The 23765-nt window shown below is 44.2% G+C and overlaps 1 protein-coding gene across 1 annotated transcript in view; it reads right to left on the bottom strand.

Moving 5' to 3' along the window:
• The window catches only part of Esyt2 (extended synaptotagmin 2), a 64911-nt gene that overhangs the window by 7788 nt on the left and 33358 nt on the right, over positions 1 to 23765 (bottom strand). Inside the window, exons 9-17 of the mRNA XM_023712923.1 lie at positions 22887 to 22969; positions 21404 to 21452; positions 20155 to 20244; positions 19422 to 19517; positions 13171 to 13233; positions 9540 to 9614; positions 8174 to 8260; positions 1876 to 2025; positions 496 to 869 (exon numbers count right to left, since the gene is read on the bottom strand). Of these exons, the coding sequence (XP_023568691.1) occupies positions 496 to 869; positions 1876 to 2025; positions 8174 to 8260; positions 9540 to 9614; positions 13171 to 13233; positions 19422 to 19517; positions 20155 to 20244; positions 21404 to 21452; positions 22887 to 22969 (1067 nt within the window). The remainder of the gene's footprint in view (positions 1 to 495; positions 870 to 1875; positions 2026 to 8173; positions 8261 to 9539; positions 9615 to 13170; positions 13234 to 19421; positions 19518 to 20154; positions 20245 to 21403; positions 21453 to 22886; positions 22970 to 23765) is intronic.

Genomic DNA, 23765 nt, shown 5'->3' with positions numbered 1-23765 from the left:
CTACACAGCCCAGGCTGGCCTTGAGCTCGCTACACAGCCCAGGCTGGCCTTGAGCTCGCTACATAGCCCAGGCTGGCCTTGAACTCACAGTGACCCTCCTATCTCAGCTTCCTAAGTGTTGGCGTTATAGGGTACATCACCATGCCCAGTGACAGGATTGATTAGCAAAACAGCAACACAACCTTAAGCTTTTCTAGATAACTTAAAATCATCTCCTCAGAGGCCAGGGAGAACTCCGGGCATGTTAACAGCCCCCAAGGCAGGGCATCCACACCACCTGTGCTCGTGGGATGTGAACTGTGGTGGGGGAACAGCACCTGGGTTATGCAAGTCATCAGCTCCGTGTTATAGGCCCCTGCAGTGTGTCCTGAGTTCTGTGAAAACAATGGCCCTGCTGGTATGTGGGAGGTGACCTCTGCTGGTGCTCACAGTACCCCCTGCAATATGGGGTCATCTCTCTGACTGTGACACACGAAACAGCGGGCAGGCACTTACTTTTCAAGCTGTCTCAGCCTCTGACGCAACTCCTGGGTGGCAATGGGCAGTGATATATCTGAGGCGATGCTAGGAGTAGGCTCTTTGATGGCGGCATGGCTTGGTGAGGCCAGGAGGCTGGAGGTGCTCCTGCCCAGGTCGCGTTGGGCAGGAGGGCTGGTCTCAGGGGGTGGAGCCTTCTCTTCTGCACCAGGCTTATCTGTGGCTCCAGTGACAGGGGTAGAGGGAGCCGTGCTGCTGCCACTGGTGGCTGGAGATGCAGACGCCTGAGACCTGACAAGTACTTTCCTCCCGTCTTTGGAAACAGAGGGTCGTTTCACCTGAGCTGAATGTTGGTGGTCTGGAGGCCTTTCTTGCTTTTCAAGATGGAGCACCTAGAGGTAAAAGTAAACAAATACTGAAGTCAAGGTGTTGGGGACACAGCTCATCAGCACAGTGTTTGTCTGACAAGTATAAGGTTGTGAATTCAATTCCTGATACTACAAAAAAAAAAAAAAAAAAGAAATCAGTGACAATGGCAACATTCTGATACTTGAGTGGCTCTACAGCATTTACCTACAAGGATTTCTTTAAAACTTGGCTCAAAACATAAACATAGCAGTGTTATCAATTTACCTATTTAATTATTAGAATGCGGCAATACTACAAAAAGTTCAGGCTCTTCTCAAGGATTCAGCACCTTCCCATCACAGCACTGCCTCATGCGTTACTCTATTCCCCTCCACTTACACACATTCCTACTCAGCTGTGAGACAGTATTCTCCCTGCAGAAGCCTCTGAGTCACAGGTCCTCACAGAATGCCAAGAGAAACCCCAAGAGGGATGCTAGGAACTCCAGAGAAAAGAAGTGTCTTGAAGTCCTGCTCTCCAGCAGGATCCCCGGTCAGCAAAGCCACACTGCAGTGCCCAGGCCTGGAGCAGCAGGCAAGCGGGGCTGGGCCATGACTCTGGGCAGAAGACTTTCTTCATTTTATGCCACAAAGCAGCTGTGAACATCTTTTCATTCTGTGGCCTCCCCATATTTTGTGTTATTAGCAAAAACTAGACATCAAGAAATAGGATAGTAATGCAAAGGCCAGTAGGGTCGTGGCTTGGGGATACACAGTCCTTTCTAAAAGGCTGTGCCAGTTACTGGAGTCCTGGCAGGGGACAAGGCGACCACTTCCACTATATCCTCAGCAGACTGAGTCCCTCTAGGTTGGACCCTTTGTGGGGTTTTATTAAATTCCCTCCATGAACAAGTGCACTTCTGAGCGGTCTCTGCCCTTACACCACTGCCCATGCCCAGGCACCACCTGCCACATGGGCCGGCCAGGACAGCACTCTAGCACCCCCCTCCTCACACCCTGACCAGAACTAGAGGGGCAGGGCCGCACGTACCCTGAGGGCGACCTTCATCTTCAAGGTGCTGTTGGGCCCTGAGTTGCTGAGCTGGAAGCGCTGGCTCACAGTCATGTCCTCACTTGCCAGCAGCTGACTGAGTGGGATCCTCAGGGTCCCCAGACTGCACTGGTGCTGTTCATCTTTGACCTGTGAGAATTCAAGGGGGTTGGGAGGGGAGAATACACTTATCTCAGAGGGAGGACAGACATAGAAAATGCAGAAAGTACAAAATTTCTCTTTTAAGGGATATTTTAAGAAGAACCCGAAGATAGTTAAGCCATATTTCTCATCCCAAATGGGGACTAAATACTGAGACACTAAGTCACATTTTAAACTAAATCTAAGGCAAGGTCTTGCTGAGTGGCCAAGCTGGTCTCACGGGCCTCAGCCCTCCGAGTGCCGGCATCACAGGCATGTGCCACCACCCCTGGCTCCAGTGATACACTGCTACAGGGTCTCGCTATGCAGCTCGGACTCACGTACAGTACCAGGGACTGAGCCCGGGTCCTTGTGCTTCCCAGGCAGACGCTTAGACGTGGAGCTAGCTCCTTGGCCAGCCATAGTTTTTAAAGTACTATTTTCATAAATGACCAGCTATTAGGAAACTTTTTTTTTTAGAATTTTTTTGTTTGTTTATTTATTTATTTATTTTTTGTGTGTGGCGAGCTCAGCCCACCAGGGGGCGGGGCTGGCTGGCATGTGGTGCTGGGGGATTGAACCGCAGTCCCTGTGCTTTGCTTAGCTTAGCTTGTTCTAAGTAGGTGCTTTAGACCACTGAGCCATCTCACCAGCCCTAGGAAACTTCTTCAGCAAGATTAAACACCATCACAAGCAAAATGTCTTTGACACATGTGTTTTCTTTTGTTCATGACAAAACCATAATGAACACAACAAAGAATACTGTTTTATGCATTTTGGTATAAGAAACCAGAGTTAGGAGATAAGAGTCTACACAGATCTGAAGGTTAGAAGGAAATGTCAATGAAAATGGCACTAAGACATGTGTAATATGTGTGAAATTTCTAATGGTGACATTTATTTATGGACAAAATGCACTTTTAAGTATCTTTTAAGCTTTCCCTATTCAGTCTACATGGTTGCTTCAAACATTTATAATTTCTACTTTATCTATACTTGTTTATTTTCAATGCATTTGGTTGTGGCAGGGTCCCACTGTGCACCTTGGATCGTAGTGATCCTACTGCTTTCAGCCTCCCCAGCGCTGGGCTTACAAGCATGCGCCACTACGCCTGGACTTTGGCCAACTCAGCCTGCCTTGGGGGCGGGGCTGGCATGGCATGCGGTGCCTGCACTTACCTAAGCAGGCACCAGCCCCTTTAGTATCTGCTTTACATGCATGGTCATTTCTTTATGATGAATAACAATCACCTTCAGCATTAGCTATAAAACAAAGGATACCCAGCATGAAGCTGTACAGAACTGTGATCAAATAAAACAAGAACCCTGGAGTTTCCATAAGCTACATGAAAATAGTCAGTGAAGCTGATATACATAACTTCATAGGAAAACCTAAAATCCTGACTTATTTCTTTTAGAATTATAATCAGCTGGTGTAGTGGTACACACCTATAATCCCAGGAAGCAGAAGGATTACTGAGAGTTTGAAGTCAGCCTGTGCTATGATAGTGAATTCAAAGGCAGCCTGAAATGCATATTAAGACCCTATCTCTAAAACAAAACTATAATTATATAATCAATTTTAAGTGAGATAACTATGACAGTGTTCATAGAACCTCAAAAGTTATTTTTGAAATTCAAGACCTGGGGCTGGTGAGATGGCTCAGTGGTCTAAAGCACCTACTTAGAACAAGCTTAGCAAAGCACAGGGACCGCGGTTCAATCCCCCAGCACCACATGCCAGCCAGCCCCGCCCCCTGGTACCCCTGGTGGGCTGAGCTGGCCACACACACACACACACACACACACACACACACAAATAAATAAATTTAAAAAAAAAGAAATTCAAGACCTAATAAGTAAAAATTATTTTAAGAATTTATGAAGGAAGCTCTTGGTGCAAACCTATAATCTCTGCACTTGGGAGGCTAAGGTGAAAGGATCACTAAGTTTGAGGTCAGCCTGGGCCACACAGTGAGTCCAAGGCCAGTCTAAATATGCATGAATCAGTGAGACTCTATCTCAAGAGAAAAATTAAAAATGAAAATAATTTAAGAACAAAAAATTAGCTATGTAAAATAAAAATGGTTTTGTACAAAACAGGACATAAAATATAAAACAACAAACAAGAATAAAGATACAGGACATGGCTGTCAACAGCTGGGCCATCTGGCCCTCACAGGTCTGTTAAAATGTTCTGGATGCATGGGGCAAAAAGCACACCGAAAGGAAAAACAGACAGAGTCACAGTCACAGTCACAGCCACAGCCACAGCCACAGCCACAGCCCCCAGCTCCCAACTGTTGATCCCTGATGCAGCAGACAGTTGGGAAAACTCGAAGAGACAGAGGACTTGGGCAATAGGCCCCCCCATACAGGTGGCTGACAGCAAGAGGCCATCTTTGGGTCCATCTGGCAAGGACCAAGGAAGGTCACACCAGGCCACAAAGTCAGTCTCAAATGTAGAGGGCTCAGGTCATGTCAAGTGCATACTCTAAACACTATGTACTGAAATCAGAACCAGTGGCCTAAAAAATCCCCAACACTGGAAAGGAAACTAACAAGCCTTTAACTCCATAACTCATGAGTCAAGAAAAATTAAAAAAGAAATTACTAAGGAAATAATGATCAGCAACTTACAGGAAATGAATGAATTCCTTGGATGGCAAGGTAAGAAAACCCATCAGGAAGAAATAGATAACCTATAGCACTATACATGTACTGATGGATATGAAACACCTTACTAAGAAAACTATAGGCTATCAAGTATGAAAGACAAACGGCGGGGTACAGCTCAGCAGCATGGCACTGCCTGGCACCCACTAGATTCTGAGTTGAAGTTCTGGCAAAACAAACAGAACTATTTGGATTGTAAACAAGTCTTTCTGGAAACCCAAGAGGAGGTGACACTCAATTCACCATGCCAGCATTACCCTGATACCAAACTAGAAAAAGACACCATAAGAAAACAATTACAGTCAGGCGTGGCGGTGCATGCCTACAATCCTAGCACTTGGGAGGCAGAAGTAGGAGAATCCTCATGAGTTCAAGACCAGCCTGGCCTAAAAAGTGAGCTTAAGGCCAGCCTGAATTGTATACTGAGACCCTGTCTCAAAAAGACAAAAACGGGCTGGTGAGATGGCTCAGTGGTCTAAAGCACCTACTTAGAACAAGCTTAGCAAAGCAAAACACAGGGACTGCGGTTCAATCCCCCAGCACCACATGCCAGCCAGCCCTGTCCCCTGGTGGGCTGAGCTGGCCACACACACACACACACACAAAATAAATAAATAAATATATAAATATTTAAAAAAAAAAAAAAGAATTATAGGGGCTGGGGAGATGGCTCAGTGGAATAAGTGCTTCCCTGGCAAGCGCAAGGGCATGAGTTCAATCCCTGGTTCCACCAAAGGAAAAAAAAAAAAAGAATTATAAAACATTGCTAAGGGAAACCAAATACCTATATAAGTGAAAGAATACAATGTTTCCATGAGTGGAAAGATTCTACATTGAGATGGCAACTCTACTTCATCTATAGCTTTAATGAGATTCCCATCAAAATTTTAGCAGCTCTTACAGTAGACAACTGTCAATCTGATACTAAAACTCCTATGGAAATGCACTCTCAAAATAGCCAAGACAACTAATAAAAATAACACAGTTCTAGCTACTCAGGAGACCGGGGTGGGAGGGTCATCAGGCTGGGAGTGTAGCTCAGCGCTAGAGTATACGCCCAGCAGGAGTGAGGCCTCAGTTCCAATCTCAGCACCACAAGGACACAAAGCTTGTGGCTGGCATCATCTGAGGAAAGGATTTGTGCACAGAGCACCAGGGATGGTGCTTGGCACAGAACATAGGTAAGTAAAGCAAGACAGAAGTGCTCCAGAAGCAGACCCTCACCCGGGGCCCTGTGTCCACACCCATGGTTGCTTAGGTCATTAAATAAAAACAGAATCAGGTCTTCAACAAACACTGCTGAACAATGATAGCTATCCATCCGAGGAAAAAAGAGAAGAACCATGACCTTTCAATCATCCTGTAAAGAAAAACTCACTGGACATAGACCTAAGTGTAAAGTTAAAATATAACTTCTAGAAGACAGAGAGGACAAAGGCTTGGGGACCAATGGTTTGGCAAATATTTCTTAACTAGGACACAAGGAGAATAAACTAAAAAGAAAAGGGTGATCAAGTGAGCTACACCAAATTTTAAGCTTCTGCTTTCTCCAAAGACATTCTGTTGTTGTCTATTTTGTTTTTGTGATGCTGAGGGCTGAACTCAGGGAACCCTAAGCTATAACCCTAGCTGTTTTTATTTTACTGAGACAGGTTTTCCTAAGCAGCCCAGGCTAGCTTTGCACTTGGGATCCTCCTGTCCCAGCCCCCTGAGTAGCTGGGATGACAGGTGTATGGGGCCATGCTTGACTCCTATGACACTTCTAAGATGGAAAAATCAAGCCACAGACTGAGAAAATAACTGTAGAAAACACATCCCCAAAGTACTTGTTTCTAGTATTACTATGTATTAAGTACAATATATATTAATTACTAAGTAATTTAGTATTAAGAAAGGAAAGAGTGCAGTAGCTGGGGTTCGATCCCTGGCCTACAGCACCGGCCCCATTCCCAGAGCACACTGGGACAGCAACTGAGACTGGGAGTGGTGGCATAAGCCTGTAATCCCAGCACTTGGGAGGCTGAAAACAGAGTATCACCAGGAGTCCAATCTACGTAGTTATGTAGTGAGACCCTGTAGATCCTGTACTAAATACAAAAAAAAAAAAAGGAAAAAGGAAAAATAGAAAGAAAGTAAATAACCTCATTCCCAAAAATAGGCAAAGGGGTTGAAGATATTTCATTACAGTGGAGACACAGGTGGCAAATACACATCTGAAAAGAAGCCCAGTAAGAGCCATCACACTGAGACCGTGAGCTGTTGCTGCCACCTTCACTGATGAGGGTGCACGACAAAAGGACACAAAGGACAGCACGGGATTTACATGTGCTGGTTTCTCGCCTACATATGCGTATCAGTGGTAAAGCTTAATTTATAAAATATGCACGGTGAGCGATAAGCAAACGAAAGTGGCGGCACGAATACGGTCTCCCATGCTCTCAAAATCAGTCTCACTGCCAGGGGTGATGGCACACGTCGGTAACTCCAGCACCCAGGAGGCCAAGGAAGGCTGAAGTACTTAAGGCCAGTCTGAACCACATGGAACGACCCTGTGTCTCTGTCGTCCCGTCAACCCCACATCTTGTCTCAATGGACCCCATCGTCTTGTGACGATGTGGTCCACAGTTCAGACTGGGGCGGACCATGGGTAAGCACGGCTGCAGGAGTGACGCTGCAGGCTGGGGCTGCCTCACTTCCCACCCACTAACTGGAATGCTGGCAAGGTGTGCAGAAGACAATGCTGCCATGCACTGTGATGGAGCATCCAGCAGTGCTTCCACCCCGGGACAGCCGGTCATTGTGTGGGGAAGCTAAACACACACCGAGGCATCTACCCAGCAAAAATGGAGGGACATGTCCATATAGACTGAATACTCAGAGCAGACTGATTTTGGATAGTATTGTCTAGGCAGAAAAAAACCTACCCTTTATCAGCTTCTACTGACAGGCGAATAGATAAGCCAAATGTGGACATCCATCCACAATTTTAATACTACCCAGTAATTAAAAAGCACATGCTACTCATACGTGCAATAACACAATAATTACATGAAACAGTGCACACAAAAAAAGAAGAAACTGTATAATTCTATTTATATAAAATTCCAGGGAGGTGCGGGTGAGATAGCTCAGTGGTCTAAAGCGCCTGCTTAGGCAAGCTTTGTGACTGTGGTTTGATCCCCGGTACCACATGCCACACGAGCCCTGCCCCAGGGTGGGCTGAGCCAGCCACAAAAAAAAAAAAAAAAAAAAAACCAAACCCAGGAAATGAGAATCGTGATTTACAGTGGTGTATTTGGGGAGGGGGTGTGGAGGGGTAAGGGATACGAGGGAACTTCTTTGGAAATGGATATATTATCTTGGTTGTGGTCATGGGTCCATGGGTGTGCGTAATCCATCAGGCTGTACACTTTAAATACGGGTAGTTCACTGTAGGGCAATTATATTTCAATACACCAATAAAAAGCTACAAAAAACATACCTCGATCTCAAGATCCTGTCGCTTGGGGTTGTGAATAAAGAAGGTAAAGTTTTCCTCCCACACAGGTTCATTGGTTTTGTATCGAATCTGGAAGAAATATCCCAAATCAGCTCTGTGACATTTTCTATAGAAAAGGGCTACCAATATTGTGGTTACGTTAACTGTTCAGAAGCATAGGATGATTTTAATTAAACTCTATGACACATTTACTGAGTACGCACCATTGTATTATTGAGTGTGGAGGGCATGAAAAAACATGGTGAGGTAGTCCAAAGCTTCCAGGTGTGTCTGGGAAACTGGCTGACTCCCAAACCCAATCAGTGTGCTGTGACAGAGATGTCGGCTGCTTGGGGGCCTCAGTGCCTGGGCCACCAACACACATGGCCTGCTTAAAGGGCTAACAATTAAACATAAGCAGCAACTTGTGGGCTGGGGAGATGGCTCAGTAGAATAAGTGCTTGCCTGGTAAACGCAAGGGCTGGAGTTCAATGCCCAGTTCCACAAACAATAAACAAACAAACAACTTGCAACTGAAACAATTCTAAATGTCTCCTCTTGAATCAGGAATGGAAAACATTTTATGCTAGAGTAGCAACATCGTGTGTGTCTGTGCGTGTGTGCATGTGTGTAGTACTGAAGACTGAACTATATTTTCTGCAGTGAACTCTATCCCCAGTTCTTGTTAGGAACTCTTCATGTTGATGTTGGCTCTGAGTAGCTAAGCTGCCCAGGCTGGAGGACTGCAAGTCTGAGCCTAGCCTGGGCCTCCTAAAATGATGGAATTACAGGTGAGTGCCACCATGTGTGGCTCCTTTAGTCTTGAAGGACTACATTTATTGAATGTCATGTACTATTGGTTGTCTTTAAGTATTTATGCAAAAATATTAAATATTTATTCAGTGTTCAAGAGACACTTGGGGATTTATCTACCCATGAAATCAAGGAAAAGCACATTTGCATGTTATCTTTCTTTCTTTCTTTCTTTCTTTCTGTGTGTGTGTGTGTGTGTGCACACGTGTGGCCAGCTCAGCCCACCAGGGGGCGGGGCTGGCTGGCATGTGGTGCTGGGGGATTGAACCGCGGTCCCTGTGCTTTGCTAAACTTGTTCTAAGTAGGTGCTTTAGACACTGAGCCATCTCACCAGCCCCTGCATGTTACTTTTCAACGCTCTTAGAAAGTAAGCAGTATATTAACAAATTAAATGGCCAGTTATCTATGAACTAACTTTTAAGGGAAGAAAATAAAGACATTAAAAGCAAAGATCTTGATGCCTCATCTACCACACAGCTGGCAACTGCTGCTGACAGTGGCAGGTGTGAGTATGCAAAGACAGTGCCGCAAAACCAGTACAACATCAGTACCTTACCTTACTCTCCTGTGCCTGGTGACCAACTGACATTTGGACAAGAGGATTTGGGTTGCTGTTTATTTTCTTCCCTGACTATTCAAAAACAAACAAAAGACAACATAAATAGGTATATTTTGGAAACACATCTCACTAAAAATGGCATCTGGGTTGATATTAAGACTCATTTCTATTTACTTCTGATACACAGAATGAGTACCTGGGAACAATTTAACTGGAAAATAATTACTAAGCACACTTGGACCCATAACTGCTTCTACTATGAAACAAATTAAGAAAATTTCTATTTGCCTACAATTTATTTTTCTGTCTTGTATAGGGCCTTGCTATGCAGCCCAGCTGGCCTTGACTTTGTAGTGATCCTCCCGGCTCAGCCTCCTGGGCACTAGGGATCACACATGTGCATTACCACATCCAGCCTTTTTTTGTGTTATTTGTTTGGAGATGGGAGTCTCACTCTATTAGCCAGGCTGGCCTCAAATTCCTGGATTTAATCTATCTTCTTCTCCCAGCCTCCCAAGTAACCAGAACTATAGGCATGTTACCACTGTGCTGAGCTACATGTTTTGTTTTTTCAGTGCTTGGGACTGAACCAAACGCTTATGAACTGAGTTACATTTAAAGCCCTTTTAAAATGTATTTCTTCTTCTTTTTTAAAAATTTATTTTGTGACAGAGCCTTGCTAAACTGGTAGGACAGGCTCAAACTTGCCATCCTCCCGCCTCAGCCTCCTAGAATGCTGGGATTATAGGCGTGTACCAACATGCCCAGCTTGCATTCCATTTTTAAAAGTTATATGTGTTGTTTTTAAGCAAGTTACTTTGGGAAAATTGAATGTTTTAAAACTCTTTAATGTTACTTACAGTTTTCAGAACCTACTCACTAGAATAACAAAATGTACCGAGTGTAGTAAATGGAAACCAAAAAACAAGGGAAAAGACAAAGGAAAAAGATCAGTAATTTAGAATACTTCTCAAGTTGGAGTAATAAAATATAGTTTCAGGTGAATGGTTTACATTTTTAATCAAGCACCCTCCTTTCAAACATAGGCAGCTATCAGACATCAAATCTTGCTTAGTAGCTGCTAAGTAATTTTGACTAGAAGAATAGCCTTCTGTTTGGAATTGCATTAAAGTAAGCCAATAAAAAGGAACATTTCAGAATAAGAATAAATAGTAAGAAGCATTCTTTAGCACAAATAGCTGATAGAAGAAAACATAATGAAACAGAAGAGATATGTAACATGAGGTTTATTTACAACTTAGCCCCACAAGAAGGTGTAGTTAAAAATGTTAGTGGAAATTAATTAGAAGATCACAATATTTTTTTTTTTAGTTAAGTAATTTTAGAGTCAATCCTCAACACTGCAGCAATGACAGAAATAGGTGTCAAAATCATATGACTACTGGAAAAATACTACTAGCCCAAACCTACTGTGATAATCTATTTCTGGTTCATCTTTTTGGTGAATGAATTCTGTAAAATGAAATAAATACTGTTAAAGAATATCCAAGGTCATAGAGTACTGTGGCAGAACCACCTACTTCCCCGTGAATTCATTCTTGCTTCCTTTGATGTCAGAACCCAAGCTTAGCTGAGCGTAAGTCCTCTGTGAACCAAGTTCATTCATCACTATGATCTCCTGTAGTCAGTCAGGGCAGAGTCCCTAATGCTGACCTTGAAGGAGGATCTGCTCCCTGCCTGATCCTGTCCAAGACGGGCGTGACACAGCCATGGTCACCTGTTTCGCTTAAGCCACTGCAACTTTGAACACGTGCCTGGTGTGGGGCATTCTGCAGTAGTGAGACAGCGCTGTTTAAACCACTTTATTGGGCTTCTATTTTTCGTTAATGTCACATGTATATGACAAGGTAAAACAAATCTTTATCTTAATCCTAAAAATTTTCTCAGTAAGTATTAAGTAAACATTATCAAACTCTAACTGGCACTTTATAATCTTTCCTACGCCTTCTTGCATTCCTTTCATCTCCCTTCTGTGGTACTGGGATTGGTACCCAGGATTTTCTGTACTGAGCTATATCCTCAGGCTGCTTCCCCCACCCCGCCTTTAATTTTTATTTTAGGTAGTGTCTCATTCAATCACTAAATTGCCCTGGATGGGCTGGAGCTTGGGATGCTCCCCTCAGCCTCCCTAGAGGTTGGAATGACGGGCATGTGCCCCCGCATCTGGCTGTACAGTCTGTTTCAGTGTTACAGAAAATGATGGTCTGTTTTAAGATGGCTGACTTTCAGATTACACGAAGTCAGGTGCAGTTACTCAGTTTCCTACCATGACATGATGTTCAAAATGCATCTGTGCGCGTCGAGGGCACAACTTACAATGAAAATAGCGCCTTCTACGTCAGCTTGTCATGAGTTTAACCTCAGCTCTTTACCTCTCCACAACTAGGCCCACATGTTTTGTCACCTGTACTTGCCATTTCCCTGTCTGAAAAATGGCATGCTGTAACTTCCAAAATCTCAGTGTTGGGCTTCAATGAACCAAGGTAGTGATGTGACAATTAGAAAATACCCATTTTCCTGCCTAAATCACTTCTATTTTAATTTGCGCAGTAATCCCATGGAAAGGATAGGACTTACACTCTATAAAAAGAACAGGCTGAATTAAGGGGGGCATGCAGTTGAGTGGTCTGACTGCAGAGCCCTCCTTCCTGATGCTGCTCTGCACTGGCAGCTGTCGGAGAGCCAAGGGCGTGTGACCAGCACTCACAGGTGTGGCACTGACGGGGCAGCAGGAAGGGCTGACAGACAGCACTCCAGGCAGCAGGCCTCCAGCTGCCTTCACTGTTCCGGGAGGTACTGGTTAAAACATTTCTGTTTGTTCACTGGGAATCAATTTTTCTTTCTTTCTTTGTCTCTCTCTCTCTTTTTTTTTGTGGCCAGCTCAGCCCACGCTGGGGGCAGGGATGGCACAGCATGTGGTTCCGGGGATCAAACCATGGTCCCTGTGTGCTTTGCCTAAACTTGCCTAAGCAGGCGCTTTAGACCGCTGAGTTATCTCACTGGCCTATCACTGGGAATTTTCTTAACAGAATTACATTTAAAAGCCCTTCCTTCAAATATTTAATTTTAAAATGTTCAGAGAAATTAGAAAAAAAAATAATAAGACATTAAAAGTCATAGAAAACTTTTGACAGTTTAACCAGAGAATGCACAATAACGTGTTTTTAGGGAGTGGAGCTGAGTTCTCAATATACCTCATTTAACTAGATTCCAAGTTCTGGAATGACCCATATCACCCAAACCCGAAGCACCATAGCTGAGAGGCTGACTCAGAGAGGCCGCTGCTCAACATATTGGAAGAGGTGATTCTTACGAGCGTGCTCGCTATTTGCAAGATGGAACTCTAAATCACATATTATCATTTCATAAATTCAAATCTAAATAAAATACAGATATTTACACAAAGGCCAAGAGGATTTATCATCTTTACAAGATTTACCTTTAGAGTCGATGTAAATTCTATCAGTTGGATAAACAAGTAGGACGTCTCCCACCAAGTAACCAGTTACTGTGTCTGCGGGAGGGGCTCACCCCACGTGAGGCTAGGTACCATCTCTTTCAATATGTCTCAACTGGCACTGTGACCTCCAGGGAGCCCTGCGTTTACCTTTAATGCTCTCTGAACCGCAGCCTTCTTCAAGACACCGGGGTTAAAGTCTAATGGGTTACTCTTTCAGGTCAGAAGAAAATGAACACACCAAGGGTTAATAAAACATGCAATGAGGAGTTTATGTAAGGTTAATGACATGAAAACTTACAAAAATAATCCCCCAAATTAGAGTTTCTAAGAGTCATACAAGTAACCATTAAATTATTTATGCTCAAGATCTTATCTTCAAGCCAAGCTTTAATCTAGAAACACCAAAACTCACTACCTTATGCTCAATAATCCTTTCTACCTGCCACCCTTCCCCTTCAGGAGCTGAAAAATGCAAAAGGGAGACTTTAGCACACGGCCGCTCACTATCTTTGGCGCAGTAATCCCCGAGTGGTACCACACCTGCAGCCGTACGCACTGCGCACTTCTGGCCCAGGAGCCCTCACCTCCAAGGGTCAGGCATCACTGGGTCCTCTTCCTGAAGTTCGCCCTGGGCAAGTACAGCCGAGCCAAATGTGCTGGTTATTCCCACATGCATCAAACACAGTGAAATGGGGGGGGGCAGCATAATGAAGGGGCAGGTGTGTGCAGGGAGCCATGTGAGGTCAGAAAGCTGCACAGCATGCGGTGAGAAAGACCTGGACCTGAAAGGTTCTAGGCTGATGTCCAAGTGAGACACGCAGAAGGCAGGTCCCCTGCACTCTGGCCTCTCACTATCGATGGAGCAGCAATAGCACCTGTTCTTTTCTTTAAAAATGACAGTCAAAGGAACTTGCCTAAAGCACCCCATCCCTGAAGGTTTGCATGGTAGGAGATATTATATAGCCGCATTGTTATTTTTAAGGTAGGTACTACAGAGATCTCCCCTCAAAGATAAACCCCACATACAGATTAGGAACCTGTGCACTTGCTAAGGCAACAAGTCTGCTACTCTCTGACCCTGAGTTCGCTGTGTGCTCCGCGCTGTCTGTGTCTCATGGTCTGGAGAACACAATGTAGGGCATGTACAGGGCTTTCCAAGCCCTGCCTAGCTACTAGAAAATGCTCTGGAACACGAGCTGCCACACAAGGTTCGGATACTACTACCACAGCCAGAGAACATCTTCACTGTCCATGCCGAAGGTCAGCTACACACTTGATCCAAAGGAGGATGAGGGCAAGGGTCTGAGCATCCACATTCTACAGAGGTCATTTCTAAGTACGGGGGAAAGTCCTACTGTTGGGCTTTTTTACTTGGGGATCTGGACAATGAAGGGGTCTGTGCAGGTGGAAAACAGACAACCATGGGCAGGCAACCACCTAGAATGTTACTGGTATAGCCAAGCCTTCACCTGTCAGGAAGGTCTGAGAAGATGGATCTGACTTCATACTGGAAACTGGTGGGTGACCAAAAGTGCTCATTCTATCCCACAGAGCAAGCACTTTATGTAGTTCATGCATTTCAATCGTAAAAGTGAAGAGTGATTTTTGAAAATGTAGGAAGAAAGTTAACTTTGAAAACATAGCAATATGACAGGCTGCACACCTAAAAGTAATTTCAAAATCTGGCTCAAGGTCACAACTATTTCCTTTCCCCAGAGGAAGCAGTTGTAGACTGGGGAATATGAATAAGAAAACCCACTGGGGAGACACGGACAGAATTCAGATAGCAGAGCTATCTTATCAATTATACTAGTTTATGATGACATTTTCCACCAAGATCACCAGAAGCAGAAAAGTTTTCTTTAACAATGTTAGGATATGCTGTGTTACACACCACTGTCTTCTTTATACAGGGTGAGGACACAGAGTCCAGGAGGCTTGGCTCCCCCTCACTAGTGGTGTGACTGACAGTGCACTTATCCTCCTGGGTCTTGATCCTCCTCATCTACAAAACAGGGCAAAGCACCTATTCCAGTCCCTCTTTTTAGAAATACTGTACAAAATACACTGAGAAGAGGCTGGGGAGATGGCTCAGTGCAATAAGTGCTTCCCTGGCAAGTGCAAGGGACTGAGTTCAATCCCTGGTTCCACAAACAAAACAAAACAAAACAAAAATACACTGAGAATACTCATAGAAAGTTTCTGAAAACAGAAATGAAAACTCCAAAATTGCTGAATGTGGTGTCCCATGCCTGTAATCCCAGTACTTGGGAGGCTGAGGCAGTTGGATTGCTGCAAGTTCAAGCCCAGCCTGAATTACACAATGAAGCCTTGCCTAAAAAATACAACTAACTAACTAACTAACTAACTAACTAACTACATAAGAAAAGAAAACCCCAAAACTGCAGAACACCATCACTAGTACATTCTTAAGGCAATGGACCTTAAGAATCTCAGTGATTATGGAATTAAATCTCAAGAGACTTTCTAGATAAAACAAGTAAGTCTGGGTTTCCTAGACCCCAGAGCAAGCAAAACCAGCCACCAACTGAGAGGACACCACACAGGTCCAGGAGCGAAGGCCCAGATGTGGCCATGGAGAACAAAACATCCCCTCATGAAATCAGGTCGCAAGTGCTCATGATCCACTCTAGGAAGCGAAGTTCCCTACGTGAGCAGGTCACAAGCGCAGCGTGGCTTCCGCTGCTCTAGGGTCCTGAGTTAGGCCACCTGGGAGAAGGAAGGCTCTCACCAAGATGGCATGTCTGTCCTCCCATGACTGTGCCTCTGTGACTGAGAGGGCACTGGGTGACTTGTGCCGAAAGAAAGCGAGTTCTAGCACTGCTGTGCCTGGTCAGTAGGAAAATGCAGACTCAAAAATTTTGTGAGAGGGGCTGGCCAAATAGCTCAGGGGATTCTGCAGGGGCCGGGATTCGATCCTTGGGCCTGCCATGCCAGCCCCGCCCTCGGGGCATGCTGAGAGGGCAAATGAGACTGGGCATGGTGGCAGGCATCTGTAATCCCAGCTCTTGGGAGGCTGTAAGCAGGCAGATTACTCCAAGTCTGATATAATAGTGAGATCCTTCCCTAAAAAATACAAAAAGGAAAAAAAAATTTGTGAGACCTGGGGAGTTAGCTCAGCTCTCTAAGCACCTGCTTGGTAAGCAAAAGGACCTGGGTTCAATCCCCAGTACTGCATGCTGTGTCACCGTGCCAGCCACTGAAACCAAGCGTGGTGGCACAGGCCTGTAATCTCAGCTCTGGGAAGGTTGAGACAGGAGGATCACTATAAGTCTGAGCTGTATAGTGAGACCCTGTACCAAATAAATAAATAAAAGATTAAAGAAAATGTACACAGAAATAAAGTTTTGTGAAAGCTAACAAAAAGATCTCTGCATCTCACACTGAGATGAATTACATCTTTTCTTCCTCGGAGGAATTTCACTTTTTCTGGGCCTGTAGCAGCTGAGGAATCCCAAGTTAGTTCGCCTCAGGTCAGATGCACTCACCAACGTTACAGCAGTGTTATATTTTACGAGACCAGCACAGCGTGAACATACGTAACTGAGACCATGCAAGAAGATGCGCACGGCATGCACACCATTCCACAGGAGCAGGCCACACGGAAGGAGTTCCAGCCACACTCTCGCAGTTTCCACCCAAGAAAAAAGAAGGAATGCTGGAGGACTCACAAATAGTGCTCTAGAGACTGAGGCAGTATTTTCACAAAATACTAGTCCGGACGCGCGCCTCTCTTTTAAGTAGCCACACCCAAAGCTTCCCTCGTAGATACTCTTAGGAAAGTGGGGATGGGAGGAGAAAGCAGAGAACGGTGGACTGTGGTCAGTGCGCACACGCGAAGCATGGAGGGCAGGTGCAGAGCTGGCGGGCCTGAGGCCCAGCCCAGCAGGGCAGCAGCTGTGCTGGCTCCTGTGTCTCTGCTGGCCATGGCACACTTCACGCTCCAAGTGTCCTTGTAACAGAGAGTCGGCACGTTCACTGTGCTTCTTATTGCTACGTGGTATCACTCGAGTTTCAACTCAATGAGGCAAAGCATTGCCACATCATAGCCTGCAGGCTCACCAACTCTGTTCCTATACCCTAAAACAGACAATCGACTCACTCCAACAAGGCACTATAAAATCATAGCATTACCATATTTTGAAACAAGTATTACTATGATCAAAAGCAGAAACTCTTACTGAACAAGAAATTCTGCAGAAAGGTTAAATAGTTAACTTTTCCCAATTTGAAATCATAGCAGATACGGAGTTTAGATTAAAAGACTGGCCAAAGATTAAGATAAACTCCTTAAGAGAAATGTAAGAAGTTGAAATCAGTCAAGAAGCCAGAATTGAAAGAAAGAATACAATCACAAGCAATTACATAAACAATCCTCCCAGTATTACAAAAAAGTTCAGTGATATTTTAATTAGCTTTAAACAAAATTTACTGATACATAAAGTATGGCTATTTCATTTTGGAGCAAAACTCAAATAAATAAATGATTTTCAAAACCTGAAAGGTGCCAAATGAAACAATTTCATGACTCATAAAGAAATGGCTTATGCATGGTAAGCTAAACTACAATGGATGAAACAATCATCACTCAAGGCTAACATGTAGTGTGGACAGAGGTGAAGGGATCCATGGCTCTCTTGTCTGGAGAGACTATTCACTCACTACTGCACTTATGTGAGTGGACATGCGTGCTGTAGTCATGCAATGGACCCTTGAGAACAGAACCTTGTACTGGCAGCAGTTTTCTTTTTATATATATATTTTGTTTTCCAGACAGGGTCTTATTAGGCTAGTGTAGGCAGGTCTTGAACTCACTATGTGGCCCAAGATGGTCTTTTTTTTTTAAAAAAAACATTTATTTATTTATTGTGTGTGTGTGTGTGTGTGTGTGTGTGTGTGGCCAGTTCAGCCCACCAGGGGGCGGGCTGGCTGGCATGTGGTGCTGGGGGATTGAACCGTGGTCCCTGTGCTTTGCCAAGCTTGTTCCAAGTAGGTGCCTTAGACCACTGAGCCATCTCACCAGCCCCTCCAAGATGGTCTTGAACTCCCAACCATCCTCCTGTCTCAGCCTCCCCTGTGGTGGGATACAGACATGTGCCACCACGCCTGGTTTAGTGGCAGTATTCTTTCTTTCAACAAAAGTGGCCATTAACTCAGTGAAACAAAGAATCATTACTTGGTGAACAAGAATATGAGCACTTAAAAAAATTATCAAACAATGTAACAGTGATGACAACATTACCATACAGAGGGGGTTTAAAGTACCACAACAGAAGATCACACTACACTGGCATGATGAAAACAACACATTGTTCTTCTCCAAAAAGTCTTAGTGGGTGTGTGTCCACACGATGGCACACTGTTCATGACTATTCTATCATGCTCAAGGAACAAGAAAGGTAATGAATGTGTTGTTCAACTCGGGCAACCAACTATGTCTTTTATAGGACAAGAAAATTACAAACCAATCAAAGGGAACACTCAGGTGACTATGGCTCTTCAAATCGCTGTACTGAGCAATGACAAAATCTGAAGAGCTTAGAAAACAAAAGCTATTAACTACAAAACTGTACTTCATGATCTTTTTTCCTAAGAGCAAAACAATTTTGATGCTGAGTTCACACACCTACAATATTCAAATGACGGAACTGAACAAAAAAGGGGATACAGATAAATGTCCATTTTGTATGTGTGTATTCAACGTGGTTAGGACAGATACACAGTTACATTCTCTTACTGAATAGAGGGATTTGTTGTAACAGTGTTTGTAAATAGGATATCATGTCTGCATCCTGTACAGCAAATAACCACTAGGAAGAGAGTATGCAATGTGTTAATTATTGAAACTATCGTACCAATTTGTAAACTGTCTCATTGCTATTTGTTTCTCAATAAAATTACAGGAAAAAAAATTTTGATGCACACAAGCACCAGTATATACTTTTAGGTTGTAAAACATCCTTTTGTTTGACAGTGGACCATGTCTTTTTGTTCTGCTAGAGTGCCCAGATATCTGAAGGCTTGGCACACCTGTTCAGCAGTGCCACGTGCCCCGACACCACAGGAATTGCCAGATACAGCAACTTGTGTGGCATCCAGCTACATCCTAGCTACAGTCTGTAATCAGAACTGCTTCATCTCAGTCCCGCTCCAAGTGGAGAAGATTGCCACCTTGGGGCAACTAAATTTTAGTACCAAGATAAACATCACACACAAAGCAAGTGCTGACTTGTGTCTTTCTGTTGCTGCGCTTGCACTCAAAGTGCAGTGCAAACACAGCAGATGAGACCGTCAGATGATTCATGGACAATGAAAAGAGCAGTGGTTTCCAAGCAAGATATGCTGCCGGGGGGAAGGCCTAGCATTGTGTTACCTACCGGAAGATTCCGTGCTGAATCCAAGTACAAGATCAGCAGTGCAGAAGAAAGACCATCACTGGCTTGGTCTTTGTCAGCTCTGATGTCTGCCAGCACCTAGGAGGGGGAAAGCCTTAGTGGGCATGTGTCCACGTGATGGCACACTGCCTGTGCCTATTACTTCCATCACGCTCAGGGAACAAGAAAGGTAATAAATGCGTTGTTCAACTCATGCAACAAGCTGTCTTTTATAGGACAAAAGAATTACAAACCAATCAAAGGGAATACTCACGTGACTATGGCTCTTCAAATCGCTGTACTGAGCAATCACATAATTTGAAGAGCTCAGAAAACTGATATAAAGACCACCACATTTTATTTTTTAAAAATTCTAATAATGGAGCATACCTATAATTCCAGCATTCTGGGAGGCTGGGGGAAATTGGATCTCAAGTTTGAGATTAGCCTAGGCAACTTAGTGAAATACTCAAAATAAGTATCGAAACTGAAAGGGCTGGGGATATAGCTCAGTGTGGAGAATATAAGTGCAACCCCTAGCACAGGAAAACAAAACAACAAACAAAAGCCAAAAAACCCATTCTGCTGTTTTTAATTTATCCAGACATGACACTAAATGACTTAAACATAGTAATAAACATTAATGGTATTTTTAAAAAAATCAAATAGCAACACAATCTGAGACAGATCCCTGGAGTCAGGAGGGCTGGCCTCTGTGAGCAGACACTGTGCATACCTTATCGAGGTGTGAGGCATCCGGCAGCAGGGAGAGCCACTCCAGCTTCAGGTGCAGCTTTCCTCTGGGAACCTCATCCAGAGTGAACCACTGGAGAGAAAGTAGGAAAGCTCAGTTCTCTTGAATAAAAACGTCACATGAAGCCTCTTCTCTATAAACAACACACGTTCTCACTGACCGCAGGCAGCACAGGTTCTCAGCTCTGGCTGTAATGCACATGCCACATGAGCTCTATACTCTGTGTTCTCATGACAGGCTGCCTCATGACAGGGAGGGCTGGTGCTGGCCCGAGACTGCTCTTAGGCTTTGTGCACAGAGCACCCAAATGAGTGAAGGCTTGGAGAAGTACTGAGCACAAGCCCTGCCCCGCACACAGGGTTCCAATGTCCAGTGCTGTGCTGCCCCAGGAAAGCCTTCTGTAGATGGACGCACATGGGATTCAGAGGCCACGCTGTGAAGCTCTGCTCCCTACATGCTGAACAGTAGTACTGAAGAAGTTAACATTTGTTTTAACCGTCACTATCTGCCAATTAGTAAAATAACATCAGGTAGTTTCAGCTTAAAAAACACAATTAATAAAGGAGGTCCCCAAACACTCAGTGGTGAGAAGGGAAATACCATAGGCTAAGCTTTATCTATTCTGTTCAACGCTGTGCTCAATGCCTGGCACGTAGTACATGCACGAGAAACACTTGTCACATGGGTGCTCTGCACAGAACACACTGCTCTGGCAGCAGCAGGGTAACCACTGATTAGGCTGGTCCGTCTTCCCTTACTTAAATCTTACCTGTCTTTTTAGAAGCCTCCGTAAATGTTTTTTTAATGTTTTATTCTGATAATATCCCTGTTTGGGGTAGTGTCTTCTTGCTGTAAATCCCCACAGTATTTAGACACCTTTTGGAGTCTACTGCAGTATGCCATCTCTGCTATGAACCACAACTACCGCGGAACCTGCCTTCACAGCCTGTGCGCACCTCCTGCCTATAGGGGGCAGACTGTCTGCATGACATCAGTCTCAGGACCAAAAGAACTGCTAGCATAGAGTAGCTAGGACTTTTAAACTTCTTTTTACTTTGCTATTATTAAAGGCCTAAACTCTTCTTAATATTTGCAAAGAAAATGTGGCCCTACAGTACTAGCTAGGACCCCCGCACTGGGTGAGTGGGTGGCATAGTAATCCTCTTCTGCTTTGACACACTCCTTTGGCACTAAGTCAGTGTTTATTAAATAACGCAAATGCAGAACTTACTTCATCTAAAAGGCGCTCCTTTTCAACTTCAGTGAGATCAATCATAAGACTACAGGAATAACACAAAAAGTTCAGAAAACATTTATTTCTTACAGCGGAAAGAAAAAGTACTCCAGAAATGCAACAAAATGCTATGTAATTTATAAAAAAAAACGTTGTTTTCCCAAAAGCTCTCTAGCTGATGCCCCAGTGTCAGAAGCAGGAACAAGAGCAGGCTGGGCTTCTGTGCTATGAGAAGGCCCAGTTTGGCCCAGCTGAAGTCATAGCTATAATAAACTAGTCCTTTGCAAGCTGAATTTCACCCCAAAAATGTTTAAAAATATTCCAGCCTCTGATCTTCCACACTTTCCTTGGTATCATTACTCAGCACTGTGGACTCCGTTACCCACACGCTGAATCAGGGCTCTGACCCCTTCCGCAGCCTTGCTCAAGCCTCACACTGGGATGTCCAAGAGGAAGCCTCTCTGGTTCTCCTGAACAGGCCCGCTCCTAAGTCAGAAGACGGCACTGGCCCCAGAGGAGCAGAATGACTGGGACGGAAGGTCACACCTGTGCTTGGCCCAACTACCCGGACCTCATCATCAGGCCCCAGCTGGCCTGCAGCCTGCAGCCCACATGCAGACTGTGTGACAGTGCACGATCTGCCCTCACCCTGTTCGTACTGATCCTAGTTGTGCTGCTGCATTTACCATGGACTTTGCACCTAAAACACATAAAGTCACTCTGGATGCGGCACAAACCGCAGCAAAGTCATGCTTTCTTATGTTCTTTCTTCCACAGTAAATTTAGTTAAACAATAAAGATTAGGTTGAGGTGTATTTTTCAAAGTTCATTTTTCACCAGCTGTATTCATTATTTAACTGAAGTAAACAAACATCTATTCTCCCAATGCACAGGCACAATGTAAATAACTATATCCTAACAAACTGAAAAAGCTTTAACGCCCCCTTTCCACAATCTAGAAGGACATGCCTGGAAACTCCCTGCCCCGGGGCAGGCCCTGCACACAGCACCTGCAGGGCTTAGTTGGACTGATTCTAATAACTTCATGTGAAGCAGCTAGGTAGAGGTGACTGTGACAGGCAGCCAAGCTGGAAACCTGTCTTCTCTTCAGTATGATGTTTTAGTATTAAAAATGTCTTAAGAAATCTAAGTGACAAATGTTACCTGTAAGAGCCATTTAAAAATATACACATACAAATAAGTACATTTTTTAAAATATTTATTTATTGTGTGTGTGTGTGTGTGTGTGTGTGTGGCCAGCTCAGCCCACCAGGGGGCGGGGCTGGCAGGCATGTGGTGCTGGGGGATTGAACCGCGGTCCCTGTACTTTGCTTAGCTTAAGCTTGTTCTAAGTAGATGCTTTAGACCACTGAGCCATCTCACCAGCCCCCAAATAAGTACATTTTTGAACTGATATTTGCTAGTGTGACAGACAGCAGAGTGCTCCTGTGCCTCCCCAATGCCTGAGGGCCCCCTTCACCTTCCTAAGAAGTCATCTCTGTCTGGGTCTTCATCAAAAAGCTCAATTTCCAACTCTTGTCCAGGGTGCTCATATACTAAAGCCTGAAAAAAAAATCAACAGTGAGTAGTTACTAAATTTGTACTAATACAAACATCTATTTAGTTGATCATTACAGCAAATACATGTACTTCTTTTGTATGTATCTTTCTCTAGCTATAAACAATTTAAAATCATTTAAAATTTAATTGTTGAAAAAAAATTAAAATAAAATTTAATTGTTGGAGGGCTGGGGAGATAGCTCAGCGGCATGCATAAGTGCCTGCCTGGCAAGCACAAGGTCTTGAGTTTGATCCCCGGTACTGAAAAAAAAAAAAAAAAAAGTAACATAAAATTTTTATTGTCAAACCACACTCCATAACTGGGACACCTGAAATACCTGCCACAGACTAATGATCTACTGAGCCTTTCTAGGTATCTGAATTACATCTCAAGGGGTGTAACACAACCTGCTAAACCAGGCCAGAGGTATTACTCCCAGCCTGAACAAAGACAGAAGATAGGAGCTGAAGGGGTATCCATGCACTACTGTTCTTAGGGACAATCGTGTCCTACAAAAGCCTGTACCTTGGAAAAAGGAACTTTTCTACACTGCTGGTACAAATATAAACTAGTATAACCAATATGGAATTCAGTGTGAAGATGCCTCTAAAGACTAAAATTAGAAATTCCATTTGACCCAGCTATTCCCTTTTCGCTATCTTCCAAAAATAATTAAGGAGAGCCCCTCGGGCCGACCCCAGCACTCCGCAGTGCCTCCCCCACCCCACCCGCCGAGTAGGATTTTCTGCCGAGTTCCAAGAGCCCCCAGACCCAGTCCTAGCCCAGGTCCAGTGAGTG

Source organism: Octodon degus, unplaced genomic scaffold (assembly GCF_000260255.1).
Source record: "Octodon degus isolate 3935 unplaced genomic scaffold, OctDeg1.0 scaffold00027, whole genome shotgun sequence".
Classification (NCBI taxonomy): Eukaryota; Metazoa; Chordata; class Mammalia; order Rodentia; family Octodontidae; genus Octodon; species Octodon degus.
The sequence above is the reverse complement of the archived record's forward strand: the minus strand, read 5'-3'. Positions and strand labels throughout refer to the sequence as shown.